At 36.5% G+C, this 19,640-nt stretch overlaps 1 protein-coding gene across 5 annotated transcripts in view; it reads right to left on the bottom strand.

Moving 5' to 3' along the window:
* The window catches only part of SMOC2 (SPARC related modular calcium binding 2), a 137,677-nt gene that overhangs the window by 52,345 nt on the left and 65,692 nt on the right, over positions 1–19,640 (bottom strand). For 4 of the 5 annotated variants that reach the window (XM_032684178.1, XM_032684180.1, XM_032684181.1 and 1 more), the window contains 2 exons: positions 16,479–16,562; positions 15,619–15,693 (listed from right to left, as the gene is read on the bottom strand). In XM_032684178.1, coding sequence (XP_032540069.1) covers positions 15,619–15,693; positions 16,479–16,562 — 159 coding nt within the window. The remainder of the gene's footprint in view (positions 1–15,618; positions 15,694–16,478; positions 16,563–19,640) is intronic. The other variant, XM_032684182.1, reaches the window with a different exon arrangement.

Here is a 19,640-nt window from a genome sequence, read left to right on the forward strand (position 1 = left end):
AGCTGGTTCACTTTTTCCAGAGAGCTGTGAAAATGAAAGTCTTTGCCAGGTTAGCTGAGAGTATTTGTTTGAATAGCTCTACTAAAAATTAAAAAAAAAAAAAAAAACAACAAAATGGGCCAACAGCTACCTAAATTCATGCTTTGACACTTAAATAACCCAGCCAGCTTACAGGGATGTTTATCAATGCGACACTTCCCCAAAGTAAAACAGAAGATGTCTCTCTTCACCATTTGGGAAACTGAAATATTTACATCAGTGCGTGGATATGACTTTGAATACTTGACCCTAGGCACCCAACTAATTTTCCTTTCAGAGGTTTACAGTGGCATCTCTGGCTGCAACCTCTGTCTTGTTCCTGCCACTAGCCCACACTGCTAATGATGTTGGCACCATGAGTTTTCCAACCTTATTGCTTAACTCCTGCGTGAGGTGACTGTACTCCACATACACTTGATTTTCTGAGTATCAACTCTTTTCCAACAACCTTACAGAAAGAACCCTGACTACAGCTGCAGAAGACAGCAGGAGCCAGGAGGACTTCTGACTGTTTTATGGGAATGTGATCTGAGGGGCACAGTTAAAAAAATGTGCAGATATGTTCAAAAAAATAAGAATATGTTACTTTGCGTTTAGGTAGTTCTCCTTCACGTGTCTCAGAGTGTCTTACAAAATGGTCAGTATTGTATGCAGCTCTGTCTAGTTCACTAGTTCACAGCAGACTGGATGGGCATTACAGAATGGTAAGGATTTGGCCCTCTGATGCTGAGCAGGAATACAGACATTAACAGGCTGCAGAAACAGAAATCCTCCTTTTTTCCTCAGTGTTTCAAGGACTGTTACTCTGATAGCCATAATGCAAAAGTTTATGCTACCATCACTGCCTCTCATCCTTAAAACCTATGTGGTTTAAACAATCTCAACATTTAAAAATTGTAGTAATACTAAGAACATAGTTACACACTTAAAAGCTAATTTATTACAGATGAATCAAAATTGGCCACTTTTATACTGGCTTGATCTTGTATTTCTTGTCAAAGAGAAGGCAAGAAGCAGGTGTAAAATGAGTATGCGTATTGTTGCTTCTGTCTCTAATTACAAGAATTTTGTTATGCAATGAAAAGTCTTTTAACAGAGCAACAAGCAGATTTGGTAAAGTACTATCATCTGTTGAGTCACACTGCTCCCAGAATGCATTAGCTCTTGTCCTCAGTATGAGATTCAACTATATGAACATGAAGCCTAGCCAAAAGAGAACTGCACTGCTTAACCCTGCACAAATCCAAAGGCTCATCTTTGATTTTGTACAGGTCTTTGCTCCCTAGTACATTATATCCAAAGCACACTATTTATGAAGCATATAGGATGTCAGTATTCATAACAGGAGAGGCAAAGGAATGAGACAGAAGCGTGTTTACTGATTTTGGCAAAGTTTAGTGTTCAATAAAGCGGATGAGCCAAAGAAGAGTAAAAACCAGTGAAAATATTCTAATACTAATTCTTTTGGCTCCAACAACTTTTAATATAGCTTTACGATGCTCTTTTCTCATATGACCATGGTTAAACAGCTCAGTTGATGCTTTGCTTTCAAGAACAAAGCCAAATCATTGACTTGGCTTTACCTTCAAACTTTGGAGAAAAACAAGTGCAATCTGAACTAAAAATAAAAATGCCAATTCCACTCCATTTTCATCTCTGTTTTCAAAAAGAAGCAGTTCTCTGAAGTGTAGATAATGCTAAATATGGTGTGATAGTGAAACATCCCTATGCTTTTGAAGAATGAAGACCCACTATCATTAAAATTCCAGATCAAAGTAGGGATCCAGTAGGGATCACCAGCAGAAAACTCAGTCCCAAGAATATTCAGAACAATTGTAAAGGCTTCTTAGATGAAGCGTGGTAGCAAACTCAGACTTTTGAATGAGTAAAATGAGAGTTTTAAAGTGTGACTGGCTATCCTTAATCCTTTACAAGGCATGATTTCTTTAAGTTTTTAGAAGATTATTAGTTTTAATTGTTTAACGTCACACAAATGACCTGTATGAATGGAACAGGCCTTGCACCAATACTTCCCAACAATCTATTGTGTGAGTAAAGAACAGGTTTTAGAAAGTTTTATTTTTCAAGGTGTTTGCTTAGCTTGTTTGCCTTTCAGACCTGCTCCTATCTTGTCTCTCCACACAGACATGCACATCTACCTCAGGTCTTATTTATGTTGAAGCTCTCTACAACTAAGGGATAAAATTCAAAATATTGTTTTTGTCAGTACAATTCAAATAAAACAGATTCTCAGTATTTAACTTCACCAGAAAATGAGCATCACAGGAAAGGGTAATGTTGGCATTCAGTCACCTAATATGGAAACATTCTTATTATTGTTTATGTGAAGACAGTTCTGTTATTGTTTCTACATATAATACATTGTATGCTTTGGGTTTTTTTAATTTGGGAAGATTAAATGTTGTTTGATGACTTGAAAATAATGCAAAAGGAAGCTCAGTGCATGATGCTCCCAGGAGGTTGTGAAGCTATTGCAACCAGAGCTGTTGTCGATTAAATCTGCCTATTGTTATAAAGCCTGCTGTGACAAACCAATCAACCACTGGCATAATTAATGAAGTCCACAAGGGCCTTTAGTTGTACTTGTTTTCAACAGTCATAAGGAGCAAATGCAGGCTAAAGAAGAGTGGGAAAGCCTTTGTATTTACAAACCTGCTTGCCTTGGGTCACATTTGAGAATAACTGCAGTGCAGTCCCATAACAAGTACCCTTGAAATACCAATAATTTTGCCTCATACATGTGTGTTCATTTTGATAAAAATAACACAGAAGAGAAGACACATGTTCTCCCTTGCACCAATGGGTATCCTCTTTTTGTTTGTGTTCTACATATGTACTTCACAATCACAAAATGGTAAGTACAGTTTGCAGAATGAAGAGGAGGAATCTTTGAAGTTGTCAATCAGTTGCAAGGAAAAGGAGTGTTAATCCAGTGTCAGGATTTCCATGACTAAAACACAGAGACCAATGAACAAAACAAAAGACAAAAAGTCTACATGCAAAATTGAAACTGATAAAAAGGGTTTAGGTTGTGTCTTTTCATTTAGAAAAATGCAACTATTCCAAGTGGTTAGTGCAACACCTTTTTCTTCAGTTCCACCTCCCGTACTATATAAGTCTGTAAAGCTCATTATTGTATTCTATAGTCCTCTACTAGACACTATGTCAACTACCTCTCTGATGAAGCCTTTTGTTCTGCTTGCATTGATCTGTCCAGACTGCAACAGCCCTCCCAGAAGCAGAGCCGGGGTTTGAGCCGTGGAGTTCCTGGCTAGCTTCCCTGAATGCAAGCAATGAAACCACGCTGTCTCCCTCCACTAGCTGACGTCAGGCACTTTCATATACAATAATGTGCAGGTTGCTTAAGTCTCCACAATGACATCTTGAGGAAATAATATTGGCACAAAATACAGACCAAAAAAGAGACTGAGCACTGCTCAATCAGACCAACAACATTGGTGTTATGACACTTGTATTAAGTTTTATTTTAAAAACTCAAATGAATTTCCACAAAGAAAACTTATAGCCTTGACTAAGGAAACCTTCTTAGTTAGAAAAGCACTGAATTAATACTGAAAATGTACTCTACTATCTTTAGGATCAAACAGCAAGTTGCTCCTGCATTTTGGTATCCTTCAGTATCCTGCAGTATGGATGCCACAACTGGACAAATTACCCCTGAAATGGTCTCTGAAATCCCACACAGATAAGACATGACACCTTTCCTAGCTTACTCAATCTAGGAATCAAACTCTCTCTCCCATTCATTGCACTGTTCAGTTGGGTGCTCCTAAGAACTCTCAGCTGGGGTTTGGAGCCACTGTATTTTCAGAGTGCAGCCTGCAAAGTCATAGCAGGATCTACAGCCTTTATTCCTTGATTATTCTCCTCATAAAGCTTCCACTTTATGCCTCTGGCTGCTATAATTAAAAAGAGAAGGTGTAAGAAAAGAGAGATGAGAAATCGGCACTACAAAGAAAAGTCCACCAGCATTTGAGATTGAAAAATGATATCTAGGAAAAAAATTGAGAAACATGCAGTCAAGATCAGCAATTGACAGAAGAGAAAGACTGCAAAGAAAGGACTGGAAACAGAATATGGACTGTATGTGCAACCAACATTAAGGATGAATAACAGAGACTATAATAACATAGCACAAGGCTTCAATAAAAGTACGTATTAAAAAAAGGTAAACTGTTTAAATATAGAGTTCTGACTCACAAACTTTCTTACTCAATTATATGAGGAATAAAAAGATCTGAAGGCATTTTTCCTCTAGCCTTTCTGTGGACAGGGGATGCTCTACAGTCACAAACTGAAGTCAAAGAGGCTCATTTTGACAAGTGTATTGACATCCTTACAGCTAACAGTGTGACTAGTTATCTGACGTATTCTCAGACATGTGTGAAGGTATTCATGAATATTCAATGTTTCTGAATATAAATATGTTTCAATGTGCAAAACACATCATCTGGAGACAATTAAGTTGTATGTAAACTAATAAAGAGAAAATACTTTGTTCCTCTTTTCAGCTGGCAATACAAGTGGAGTAGAGAAGCCCTTGTGCTGACAGTACATTCATCAAAGTATTCCAACTATGCAATAGGAGCTGGATTGATGTGGACTGTCCTATTATCACTGATTCCTACTAACTACGTACTAACTATATAACTACTACCTTAAGAAATGAGTGTGCTTCCAAGAGAGGCAATGGCACAATCATTGGTGCTGTACCACTAATGTTCCCATTTAAGGGAAAATTAAATGAAAATTAAAACAAACCCTCCAGGCCAGATTTGCATCTCTCCTCATAAGACTTCCAGTGGTACTGGCCTTCTAACTGCAGCAGAGTTATCCTATTTGCACTGCTCTGAATAAAATGAGGTTTCATGTCTGCGGAAACTAAACCATCTTCTCCTACAGTCATTACTGTATTGGATTGTTTAGTTAAAGGGATGAACTACAGGATGTGTCACTATGTTAAAAGTCACTGTTTTTTACTAGACAGGTTGGTAGGGAAATGGAGAGAACTGACCTTTCAAACCACTGACATTTATACCGTTATTTTTGGCTTTGCTGGTTCTCTGTTGTGTCAGCTCATAGGAACTAAAAATCATGACCTAAAAATGATCTTAGATTGCTTTTTAAACCTGATTAGAAATTGCTAGAACACTAAATTTGTAAGTCACTTAAGCTGAAGGACCTTTATTCAGCCAAACAGGAGAGCAACAAGATTAACAATTTTCTCATTACCTTCTGATAGTTTGACTTTAGCTACGTGGTGGGAGTTTTGGGAAAGTCAGAGAGGAAACAAGATCAGAATTTACTTACAGGTCTGCTTCCCAAAGCAGTCAGGCAAGTAAACAAACAGAAAGGGTCCCTACCTTCTTTCCAGGTAGAATAAATGGGCAGAGAGTGCTGCCCTGAAAGAAGGGTAAACTGCACATGACAGTGTGTTGGTCCTGAGCTTCCGCAGTTAATCACACCCCTGACTCTGTTGAGAGTCTCCATGGTTACAGAGTATGTGGATGAATAAACTAAACGACTAGTAAACATGACCATCAGCTTTGTCAGCTCTTATATCTTTTAGAATTCACATCAATACAGATGTGAAAATTTGGCCAAGTGACTGAGAAAGACACTCAACCCTTCCTACAGTTTCAACCTGAACAGATAATGCAATTCTGAACTATTTTCTGTCTTTCTTGCTAAAACTGTGTCTCAACTTTCGGGGGCACTAGAGGCATTAATTTGACTTTTTACTCCTCTGCTTCCTGACCTAACCTCAACCAGTTTGCTGCCCTGGTCTAATCGGGTGCACTGGAAAAATGTCAAGGGCAGTACAGGTCACTCACATTTGAGGAATTTATGTATTTATAATGCATTTTAGTGCAACAAAAACTGCACCTAAGCATTAATTCAAATAGAGGAAATAAAAGTCCTTTCATAGGTTGTCTTTATTCACTGAAGAACAGAAGTGGTAAGTTTAAATAACACTAAGATCTCACTGGAAAACAATGGGACAAGGTAACACAGTTTAAGTGGCAAAAATACAAATTTTTTCACTGCTTGTTATGACTATAATATAGTTGATCGAAAAATTTCCTTGTGACTATCTTTACCAGAAAATCAAGTCTTTAAATGAAAAGACTTTTTTCATTCAAAGTGTTTGGTTTTGATAAAAAGGTGATTTTTTAAATGAGAACAAAAAAACCCCCACAATAAGCTGTTTCTCTGTGTTGAACTTCACAGAGAATCACAAAATCCAAGATGCCTACAAATTGACTGAAGTATCTCTGAGATTATACAAAAGGGGACCCCTTTACGTCCTGCATGTACTGTCAGGTTAAGGACCCCAGCCTTTGAAAAAGAAGGAACTAATGAGGTTTCAAAATTACTGATCTCATAAGACATTACAGTGAACAATCAAGATTTTGAGTTTTGAACCAAAACCACTAAGCTTTAGGAACTACTCTTTTGTTCTTTAATTTTTTGTCTTGAAGATACTTTTTTTTTAAGTGAACATGCTTAACTTTTTTTAAAAAGTTCCCTATTAAATCTCATGGTTCCATGGAAGGCTGCATTTTCAACTAGTTCAGTATATTAAGCTTAGTCCTCCCTTTTTTCTTGTGTTTTCAACACACCAAGAGAATTTAAGATCTGAAATTTAATTTAAAGTCTTAATCTTATTTAAACATAATTTTATTTGTGGCTGAATGCAGACACTTGACCTGCTGTTTTTAAACTAAAACAGGTATTAAAAATAGCTGAATGAAAAACAGCGATGTCTTTTAAATCACTGCTTCTTCTCCAGTAACATAGAATTATGGCAACAATACTATGCAGTGTAACAATACAACAATGTTACTCCTAAACAGTTATTCCTAGGCAGTACAGAGTGCAGGGAAAAGGTAGCGTCTAGCATTTATCTGTAACAATCCGATTTGAGACAGGACAGAGCATGATGGACAGAGTGCGGTGAAAATGAAAAGCAAGCCAGTAATAGTACAGTACTTGAGGTATAGACAGACCTTGCAGATGAAAAGATCTCAAAGTGGGTTTATGTACTTGAGCAATGTAATTTGACTAGAGCGAGTTCTCTTGCTCTGATTATGACTTTTAGTGTGGCTTTTCATGGAAAGGAGACTCTACGCCGGAAACAAACAAAAAACCCACTGCATTAAATTAAAGGCAGGCAAGGGTAAAGGATCCCTGGAAGACAGCATTAACCTGGGACCTTAGCAGTTCATAAAAGCAGATACTGCTGTAAAGAGTTGGACTGATGCAATAGCTTCATTGCAGACAGGTGGCCAATGCACACTCATTGCACAAAAGTAAGTGCCTGTAGGAATTGAATTTCTCTTATTTTTGTACCAAGTGGAAAACACTAAAATTAATGATGAAACCTTGTAAGTTTCTGCATGATGTGGAAATTTTTTCAAGATTTAAGGAAAAAGACAAGAATTTTTTTGAAAATAATTAAGCAGTGCATGAACTGTAGCATGAGCTGTCAGTCTCTTCAGGAATTCTGTTCAGAGATACATTATTTGGCAAATAAGAATGTTGGAAGTCATACATGATAAATCATTCAAGTAAAATTCCCTCCAAATTTAAGCCACTGTGACTAACCATAAGCTGATCTACCAAGCAATATGTTACGTAACTACTGGTCCTCTCATGGTCTGAATTTCCATTAACAGCAGTCAGAGATTTTTTGTGCAGATCAAGCAGTAGAATTCCACAGTTCACATAACTGGTTTTGGCTTCTTTTTCAAACACTACTTGCTTAATTATTGGAAGGGTGCACAATCAGTTTTTTGACTTATAGAAGAGAAAACTGCATCTCTGCATGGAACACAGACATTTTCTCCTAACTATCAGTTCTTTGGGATGATGACAGAAGGTCTGGCAGCTCTTACTGTTTACCTTGTTGGAAGATCTATCTTCTATATACCACCCAACAATCATAGTATAGCCATAGCCAGATCCAGACTGTCTTGACTGAAAGTTTTATGTATTTCCCAGAAAGATTATGGCATTAGATATATGACATATAAGTGTAATATATTTCTGTGCATTGACATGATTTATGTGATTTTTTTTTGCATCTGTCATTAAAATATAGACAGTTAGGCTGACATCCTTCTTAGGATTTATGGAGCTTATTTATGCTTTTCTGATTATGCAATCTAATGTCTGGCAAACCATAGAAAGCTGAGGGTAGGTGGGGGAGTGAATGTCTGAAAACTAAAGAAGAACTTCAAGGAGGACTTTTATGTCATTTACTTGCTGCAGAAAGTAATGTGATATAATTAAAAATGGTTAGGAAAGATTACTATCTTTTGGCATCAAATTTTAACACACACAGTAAAATAGAAATTATCAACCTTGCATAAAACAGATTTTTTTTCTTCCCCACGGTGGGGGTCTAATAAAACCCTGGAACATCCTGAGCATAAAGAACATCGATTGGATGTAAAACAGAGCTCTATTTTTTAATGGTTTAGGATGGGAGGATCTTCCCCTGTAGTGGAAGGAAAAACCTGGAAATGTCACTGCTTGATCTTTCTAAAAGTTTTGAACTAATATGTGAAAGTAAATGAAGATAAATGGAAATTCTTGTGAAAAGGATTATTAAAGATAGGACAGTTCTATAATAAGTATGACCTAGCAACCTACAAATTAAGAATGAATCATAATATACAAGCACTGCAAGGAGGTCAGGAGGTCTGGAAAGTTTTACCTTCTTGGAAGAGGCTGAAAGAACTGAAAGAAAACAGTAATTTTCTTTTACCAATTCAGGACAGGCAAAGCAAAGCAAGGCAAGGAAAAGAAAGAGAACCAGAGTATGACGAGTAACGTTGTTCACAGGTGAAGAAGGTGAAGAGGGTGAAGAGTAATGTTCTGTCTTTGTGTAATACCTAAATCAAGAATAGGATATTATCAAAAATTGCTGCTGAAAAGTAAGACAAAGTTCTCTATTACGAACAAAGTCAATCATTTACTGATTGGCCTTAATGGTGTGAATTAGTAGTTTCAAAGCCTTGAGTTTTTCAGCTGCCAAAGGGTATCCTGCCACCAATATTCAAAAATAATTCTACTCTGAAACTATTGTGGTACTTGCCAGGAAAACAACAACAAATGAAAGAGAAGAAAGAGAGCTACCTCCTACTCTTAAAAATATTTAAAAATAAGACTGTAGCGGATATAAGTTGTGACAGTGCCTTACACATCTCCCTCCCCAACAGTTTCTTAACAGTACTGGTTTAAGAGCAAAATACAAATCAGAAATTATCATTCAGTCCAAATAGTTGAGCTCATTCATGAACTCTAAAGTGAACATCTAGTGAATTAGCAAGCAGAGCCAACCCATAGAGTCTGAGAAGGCGATAAGACTGTTGTTCTGGAAGCTTCCAGTCTTCCTCTTTATCAGTTTTTCTTACTAAACTCCCTCATAATGCTTTTCTCTTTGACTTCCATGTACAGGTTGCTGAGGCAACAGGCCAAAAAACAAATGTTCTGTCACCAGCTGACGTCTTTCAGCACCTGCAGATTTTACAAGGCCCAAAAGCCAGATCTGTGGTTATCACAAAACATTCAGACTTGCTGTAGATGTCATGGAAAAATGCTAGTGCCTTTTCTTGTGTAGAGAGTTGACCTGCAGATGAGTCCAAGTTATGAAGTTCACAACAATAATATATGGACTTGACCTCATCTAAAATTTGGTAGAGATTGACTGCCCATCTGTAATGGACTGAGTTCCCATTGACAAAACCCGTGTGTGAACTTAACCATTTGATATGTTTGAAGACATTTAAAATCAATACTTCTTTCCTTTCATGACTGGAACTGAGGTTTTTAGAGCTCAAGTCAATTCCGTTTCAGGTGCTCTGGATTATTAAACCTCCATGCCAGAATATCACAGATTTACAGTAGTCTGTTGTAACTTTTAGACCATGATGATATCAGATACACTAGGCCCTACGAAGGCATGAGATGGATATATTTCAACAGCTTATTACCATACTTCTACTTCTCCAGCTACAGCTAGTAGCTGCCCTTACAATACAAGTTTGGGAATGCAAATCCCATGTTTGAGTGTGGCTCACACCTCACTAATTGCTGGAAGGAAACACTGTCTTTACGGCTAAAATGAGGTAATAACAGGGAAAAAATTCTGGTTTTCCTAGGTAAATCAGTGGTTTGCAACTAATGGACCACTTTTACTCAGGCTCTTCTCCTATGCAAATATATTTTATATATTAATTTTAACTAAATTTCTGAGTGTCCAACATATGCATAATGCACGAGCAAGTAGGACTTGTCCTTGTCTGTCCCTCCTTTTATGCTGAATATAATCAAATTTGAGGACGGAAGATTAGCCAGGGTTCTGCAGGCCAACACACGACTTCCTAGGAAACCCTGCTAAACAGAGAGGCAACAAGCTTTTAAAATATTTTCTTCCCCCTCTTGCCTGTATTCTTTCCTCACTTAATTATGATATCCATTTTGATTTCCTTCTGTTATAACTGGTTTCATATCTCAAATCTTTACATTGCAAAATAAGCCTCATTCAAAATACTTCAAGAACACTTTAACTATTTTGTAATAAATACTTAAGTGGAAACACACAATTGGATCTTATTTTTTTCTTGCTAGCTCACACAACTTCAACTGCATGTAGTTTATCTTCAGTCAATACTAAAAGCAACATCTGGAAAATGCAACAATTAATGAGAATAAATACAGTCACTGGGCTGTTACTCAGTGTTCTGTCTCTAAGTTATTAATTTTCCTATGTCCAGAAAGGAATGGTTATTAGAATTGATGTAATTGGGCAGACACACAAACTCTTACATTTATTTCCTTTGAAAGAAAATGTTGGTTTGGGTTTTTTTAATGAAGATTTTTTTAACTCCAAGACTGACTTCTGTCAGGATAGGCATAGCAGGAGGAAGTTAGTCAGGTTCAGGTTCAGTTTGGAGTATGGAACAAGGTTTTTCTTGGTCCTTTATAAGAAGGTAACTTTCAGGGAATGATCGGTGCACGGGGATCCCACTGGAACAATTGCCTCTGAGAAACAAAACATAGCAAGATACCAAGACAGAAACCTCATTGACAACCAACATAGTTTCCATGTGAGAAAAAGTCTTATGTACAAATGCTTTAAAGCTGTCAGATGACAAGGCAAAAAACCAGCATTCAACTCTCAGAATGTCATTCTAGTAATGAATAATATTAGTCAGTCTCACTTGCAGGTTTTGCCAACAGATTCAGACTATACAGACAGATAAATGCAAGCAGCTATTTGGTATACATATAGACATAATTGTTATTTACAGTATCACTTTAAATTTCACAGTTTTAGTCTATTAAGGTATTCTCAATAGACATTATACCAACTGTTTTTGTTTGCATTTGTAGGCAGTCCATACTATATTAATGTATGTGCATGTCAGTGTTTTCCCAGATGGTATTTTGAGAATGAAACTCCTATTGGATCAAGCTCACTGGGACTAACTGATAAAATCTTGTAACAGATTTTTAAAGCCCTGAAACTGATAGTTTGCATTAAAAAGGTAGCAACAAACAATCCATTGTGTCAGAAAATTAAACAAAAAGCTAAGTGTTCCTTTCATGTGTGCACAGCTGAAGTAAAAATGATGATGATTTTACATTACCAAAATATCCAGATGCAGTGGCTGAAATTTGGACATCTGTGAAGTCACTAAAGCCATAGTTTGAGGAGACATTGAATTCTGAATCCACTGCTCTTTGCATAGATGTGTGCAGAATTTTTACAACCTGACCTTGCCTCAGAAATCTTAATGGCAGACCAGGTTTTCCTCTGAGTTGACCTTATTTTGTGTTGGATCATGTATGGCTTGCCCTCTAGCACATGCTTAAAGCACATAAGCATAAAGATAGCAGAAAGCATGAAGCTTGCACAAACACTGTATCACGTGTCTATGCCTGATCCAGATGAAATGTGATCTATCAGGTGAACTAGTAGCATATAGTCAGAGTATGAATGGTTCAAACATGATCTGGGAGTTCTGCCCTTGACTGACATGGACATTCAATTTCTCCCCACTCATTTAATGTATTTAAAATTTAACACATGAATCCAATCAAGTACAGTAAACTACAAAGAAATTCAACAATTTCTTCCTCTCTTCTATTTTGCTGCTCATACTAGATTATCCACAAAACAAATACCAATTTTACAATCACTTTAAAATGCTCATTAAATATACAATCACTTATTATATGATCAATGAACATATGAATCATTAGTGCTAAGAATGACATACTATTAAATTTTTAAGGAAACAGAATACTAAAGTGTTAACAATAAGAGAATAGAACTTATTAATAAATAGGCGAAACTGTACCTTGTCTTAGCCAATAATACATTATTCAACCTTGTTTCTTTATCTTGGATTACATTATCACCAGAATCTCTAAAGTCCTTAAGCACCTATTTGTGACATGCTTACAAAATATTTGCAAAGGCACTAATGCATATGTATAAAACACAATCTCAGCAAAAACTACATTATTTTAGCAATGAGGTGCATACTTTTTCCTAATTAGGGAAAGAAAAAGTATTCTGAAAATCATCTTCAATGTACAAAAAGAGCAAAAATGGAGATAAACCACTCTAAACAGAGTTATTGTACCATGACCCAAAGTTGATGGGGTTTTTGCCAGGAGTGACATTTTGTCCTCAAAAACTAATAGATTAAATACCACTCCACAAGTGCCTTTAGTGAGCAGCAAAGGTTTATTTCTCTGAACCAACAAAAAGAATACACACTAGGAAGTCATTATAAAAAATGGATATATAATACACTAATTCCTTGACTTGCATATGTAAGTCTTGCAAATGCCATTACTCCATGTTAAATTAATTTAGGCTGATTTAATCAAATGAATGCACTGGATAACTAATATAAACTAGAATTTCCTGAACCATTACCTTCTGTTTTCAAAAGCCTGAAAGCTTACGCTGATTTTACTGGCTACTTGTAACTGGCAGGTCATTTGTAGTGTAGCAAAAGCAAACCACTTCAGGATGGGTACAATAAATTTAATGTATTCATCTGTGATATTTAGCTTGCAAAAAACTTTCTCAGGTCAAGAAAAGTTTCTTTGTAACCATGGTATATTGATCATGACATACTAGATAATATATTCAGGTAAAAACTAGAGAAAAAAAAAAGCAATACAGACTAAAAGAGACAGCTTTTAAGAAGGATATTTGTAGTCTGCTCGAAATTGTTAGGGTTTGCTTTTTTAGTTAAAGTTATGTTCTACAGTCAGGGCTAGGTGATAGTGTTATTTGCAGATCAAGAATTTCTTTGAAAGCACTTGGGATACTACAAAACAACAAAAGAAAATGTAGTCTATTATAACTAAATTTGGCTTCATTTTTTTTGTCTTATAAACACAGTTCCTATGCAGAGATAAATTCTGCTCATTTTACTCAGACAAATACTTTCCAATAAACTTTCTGGTGTTTGTATGACCAAGCCTGAATCAGAGTTTGCTAAGCAAACTGAATAAAGAAGACATCTATATTTATCCTTTATATTGAAGCTTGGAAGTGGGAAGGTAGTTAGTTTACAAGCCACTGGATTCAGTGACAAAGTCTTTCCTGTTATGTACACATAACAGTCGGGAGTTCATTCCCTGTGAACCCAAAACCCTTGGTACAACTCTCAGAGGTAATAAAGGAAAAATCTTGGTTTTTTGAAGACCTTAAAAACATGTTTACTGAATATCAGTGCTGTTCAGCCAGCAAAAACTACTTGTAAATATACGGTCACTGACACACATTATACCTGGGAGTCTGGAAGAGAGATACTGTCTACCACAACTGTTGAAAACAATGTTTTTAGCACCTAGATTGATTATGTCATTTTACATATACAAGAGAAGATACAGCAGAGAGTGCAGTAGTCCCTTCTGGCACATCAGGTACACCTACAAATTACAGCAAGTTTGGCTACATAGTGTCTCTTTACTTACTTCTGCTAATCTAGGTATGGCACTACAGTTGTGAGCAAGTCCTGTTAGCAAGTCCAACACGATGCTTTTGATGCTAATGCACCATGGGCTAGCAGTCATAAGACAGATAAACTATGCTTCTGGTTTGTCTTCTTTTGTGAATATGTCTTCAGATGGACTGGAGGTAACAAGTTCCCAGAAATAAACCCATCTTTTATTTTGTGTGTGTTTGTGTGCATGTGTGTGTGTTTTGAAGATTTGGCTTCCAGCAGCTGCAGTGCAAACTCAAGAATTCTTGCTTTAGATCAAGTATCTAGCACTGTAAAAAGTAAACACTCCTGAAAGTGACTAATTTCTATGCATGAATTTTACACAACAGAAATCCCAAAAGAATTATATTCTTCTTTACTCTGGCTAAAGAAATGACAGAATAAATCTCCAGCATGAAAAGTATTTGCTTCAAACTGTTGTCTACTGTGTTTAAGTACCTTCTTTTAAGTACCTTCTGAAGAATCAAAGAGAGGAACAAGTATTAATAATTATTGCTCTCATGTTAAAAATAGTGTTTATAAAGGAATCCGTAAACGTCTTAGTAAGGATTTGCCTTGCTTTCTTTCTTATGATGACTGTCTTTTCTTAAATCCTTTTAGGCCTCAATTCAGTAAAATACTTAAGTGTAGTACTTAGTGTAAAGTATAACTTCAATTTCTACTGGATTTCAAGCATGGTTTTCGGTGATTTATTGAATATTAGCCTGCATCATTAATGTTTCTTTTCAAACTCAATATTTTTCCAGAGAAAAAGAAACAAGGAAGATTCTCTAAAGTTTATCCCACTGAAAGGAAGAAACAGTGATGAAGGCATCAAAATTTATAATCCACCAAAGTACTGAATGTATCTGAATATTATAGAGACTTCAGTCTTAGGACGTTCACCTGACTTTCCTAGTCCAGGTCTACAAAGCTCAATTATGAAGAGTGGTGAAAATAAGTAAAACCAGAATTCAGCAATTATTTTTAAAAAGCAACATCAGTAATTCACTCTAAGCTGGTGATCCATCTGTAAATAACAGGTGACTGATGTAGCAAAAAGCTGATAACACTGACCTTCCAAATCCTGTTTGCTGGTAGCTGGTTTCTGATGGAGTTTGTTTTTTTCCAGTTTGCCTCCTAAGATTTACCGCCAAACAAATGTAACCCACACTGTCATTTTACAAACACATTCTTACTACACATCACCCAAAAAAAAGGAGATAACAAAGAGGCAGGGAACTAAAGAGGATGCAAAAATTAAATGTCAAACCCACTAACAGGTGCAAATAGATGTAAGCCAGAGACTTTAGTGGACTAGTATCATTTTAGGCAAATAAAGTGCGGACAAAAACACTCCTCTCTAAAAAGAAGTTATAATGCTTACTAAGTCATCATCACGCAAATCATTAAGTCACTGTCCTACAATGAGAGTGGAAGCATAATTGTTATTAAAATGGCTTCATGCAGGTCTTCACAGGAGCTTTACAAAGTAAGGGCAACAAAAGTTTCTTACCTGAGCTTTTATTGGTTTTGTTTTGTCTACTCTTTACTTGTTCAGTCCACAGTGTAGGATAACGAGAAGCTATATCTAGAAAAAAAAGGTAATAGAAAATAACTTATAAATGTTAACATTTTTTAAAGGTTACTAGCAACTGAATAAGTGGCTAGTTTTATAGATACATAGGTCTAAAAGAAAAGGTACACTGGTTTGTATTAGGACAGTCAAAACTTTCATACATACAAAGGCATGAATAGTCCCTTCCTTATCCTGTTTGTACAAAAGGTTGAAAGAAACACTTTTAGACTAAAATTATGTTAATTAGAATAAAAATCTCCTAGTGTGGAACCAAAATATATAATAAATTCAGATTCTGTAAGATTTGCAGAACGTGGTAAGGCAGCCATAACATTAAAACTATTATTGCATTTAGACCTTGAGCTTTACATTTACTGAGCACCAAAATTCTGAAGAGGCAAGTAAGCCTGACAAAACATCAACCTTAACAGTAATACTACTAGGCAATATGTTGAGAGTAGAATTTACCCTTTAATTTCTTTATTTGAACATACAGTTTTAACCTGCACTTTGGCTCAATTTTAAAACCTGTATCTGCCCTCAGCAGTGAAAACTAAATTTGCTGATGCTGGTCTCCACAGCTAAAGTGTCATCTCAAATCAATCTCACAAAATTCATTGCTTGTAAGTAAAGATTCTATTGTGCTTGTTGTCTTTACCGTTCCTGAAAAAGGTACAGATGCTTGCAATTTCTTGCAACGACCCCAGCAATTGTAAATACTCTTAAGGTAGCATTCGGTGTTGTGGAATATAGTCCCTAATTACATAGTTTAGTACCACATTGTTAAGTTTGCTCACCTTCTTCATCACCTTGAGGCTGAGTCTCCAGTGCAGGAGCTGAGGCATCATCTGAATTCAGAATGGAAAAGATTTGCAAGGAGACTACAATTATGAGAGTAAGCTAAATAAGTGTACATACATGATTGATAATAATGATTTGCACATAGCCCCGGCCAGTAAATAAACAATAATTTAAACATTTTTTATAGGCACTACACAGCATAGATTTATTACATATATAGACTACATTTTACAAATGGATGGGTTTTTAGGTTGTGGCTGATGAATTTATTGCAGGGTCTTTTGTGATGCATGACGTGATCAAGTTGCTCTCTGGACAGTAATTCTTCATTTCTAATACTGCACATTGATACCTATAGATTTTAGTGATAAATCACCATTTATAAAGAAGTAATTAGATAAATGTATAGAAGAAGTAAAACCTGTGAAAGCAAAAACAGTCTGGGGAGAATGAGTGGCTGCAGACCACTGGATGCCTTAAAATAAAAGGGTTTTTTAGCACAGAAGGATCTATTTTAAGAGTCAAGCAGATTCTATAAGCAGGATTCGCAGATTTTTTAAGTAAGGTTCACAGATTATATAACCCGACTATTGTTTGCACAACCGTTATCCTCTGGTCATCCTTCTCCATCCATCCACTACCAACAATTACTGCAAGAAAAGAGGGAGGAGAAATTACAAAAATGACAAGAAGATGTGAGAAATCTTAAGGTCAGTAAAACACAGTGGACATAGTGCTGGAAAAGAAAAAATCAACCAAAAAATTATTTAAATTAACATTTGCTAGGAAGAACAGTACCAAAGATCCATCTTTACCTTATTATGTTATTGCTGTTTAAAATCATAGACAATATTGGGTCAATATGACTCTGGAGGCCATGCTAGTACAGATTTTCCAGTCATTACTGTTTCCTGTAGCATGAAGCTAACTCCAAGACTAAGGTAAACAGCAAATGCAAAGATTTTATTACTATTTCTTGCAAGTTCACAATTGGATCTTGGACCAAAATAGTTATGAGGTTATTTTCCTGTCATTTTCATAGAAGGTAGAATCAAAGGCAACTGAGAAGCTTCTTCTGTCATATAGCCTTACCAGGGTAAAAGAGAGCAGCAGCTTTAAGGCTAACACACTAGCTCTTTCAATTTCTTCTTGCTACTGCCGTTCAGAAGAGCCTACTGTTCTCTTTGCTGTCTGCATTTCTGTTTTCTTAAGTCTGTGTTGTCCTTATACAAATCATTCAGAGGATTTGGAGGCACTCTGACCTTCACCTCTAGAGGTCACAGCCTAGTACACAGCAAATATAGATACCAAGTAAATATTGATAGCAGGTAAAACTGAATTTCCATCCAAGGAATAGTGACCTCCATGTTTCTCACAAAACCAAAGCAGCAGCAACAAGAACTTATTTTCAGTGTAAAATGATTCAACCAAGGCATAAAAACATTTCTTTTAAGAGTGCTCGTTCTTCATGTCCACGCAATGGCAGGGTTCTTTGCTCCAATGCCATAAAAGACTGACACTTCTCAGTAGTTTTGCTGGCATTTTTGTGGTGTCCTCTGGGTGGTGGAATAAGACCATTGATTAATTTCAGAGAGGCCATCGAGTATCCTAATATACTGAAAATGAAGACATATATTTAAATCATCAATCAGTATGTGATTCAGAAAACCCAGAATTCCAAAGGGTAATTTATGGTAGGTAGATATTACCAAGAGCCAAGCCAGAAACTCAGACCTGCATTTAAATGACATTTTTCAAATCACCTTTTGGTACACAATTTCAGATTGTGACACATTTGGTCTTATGTTATTACCTGAAATTCAGACATAATGTGCAACTTCAACTATTATCAGGCCAATCAAAATTGGCCTCCTGAACTTTGTTCAAGGAGCATTTAAAACAGTTTATCAATTTTATTTTTTTTTAACTCAACAGATATTCCATGATTTATATGAACCAGAGATCTCACAGACTAATTGCATAGGCCTTCCTGGCTTGCACAAGCATACCAGTCCATATATGCATGTATTCAAACAGAAACCTGACTAAATTCTGTTTGCTGTTGGTGTTCAGTTACCAAGAACATAGTCCTGCAGTCAGCAAAGAATCAGAAAACAGGGATGTGATCCCAACTCTGACACCTATGCTTTTCAGAGTCTGAATATTTTCCATGGATAGAGGAGAGAATTGTGGGGCCAGAGGAGATACGTGAGGAATTAGCTTTTAAGTTTCATTTCTGTTCAGTTTAATGTTTAAATTTACAAACATGCAAAGAAAGCTCCTGAGCTCTAATATCTGTAGCTGGAAATTTTCTTTCAGTATTGGAATATCCAGAGAAAGTAAGGTGCACAACTGTAACAGATGTGGCTCACCAGGTCCATATCTATGAGACATCTTGGTGCATGAGACTGTCACGTAAAGTCTATTCAGTCTCTTGAGTAGAGTTCTCCAGACCACACCTTGGAGGTCTGGAGCATGTCTTTGGGAGCAGTGAGAACACTGTGAACCTGCCTAAGTTTGCTGGGCTACAATATGGGCAGGTACTCCCACATAGGCACCCCTGGTTAGTCCACCGGAACATGCAGAGGAAAGACAAGCAGAGAGTTTCATGGTTATTTATACCCTTGCAAGCTGAGCTACAAAATATGTTTTACTACACTGATTGTGAAGCTGAAGCACAGGTAGACAGATGATCCTGGTCTCTACTCTGTGACAGTCTCTAAAGAGTTTGAGATGTCTCTGACAGCATGACTTTATTTAAAGCATAAGGCAGTGGAAGAAGGGTGGAGAGAGGAAGACAGCAGCATTTGAGAAGAACCAGGGACCACCTGGGAACCCGGTCAGAGGCCCTTTGTGCTGCAGGCTTGTGCTGGACAATAAAAACAGGGCATGAGTAAAATGCAATCGTGTCACTTGAGACACAAAAATATGTGGTGAGAAGGGAGATTTGATAAATTGTGTTCATTTCCTTGTTCTGTGACTGTTCATTCAGGGTTCAGCAACTCAGCTGTCATGGTCACAAACAAAAATAAAGGATTCCAGACAAGTTTTATATATGGAATAGTTCATTCAGTTCAAAGCTGAAAATGAAAGTTCTGACCTAAAGTAAATAGGTAGCCTAAGGGTAGTGGACCCTACAGTGTGTCTGGAAATACATG

Source organism: Chiroxiphia lanceolata, chromosome 3 (genome assembly GCF_009829145.1).
Source record: "Chiroxiphia lanceolata isolate bChiLan1 chromosome 3, bChiLan1.pri, whole genome shotgun sequence".
Classification (NCBI taxonomy): Eukaryota; Metazoa; Chordata; class Aves; order Passeriformes; family Pipridae; genus Chiroxiphia; species Chiroxiphia lanceolata.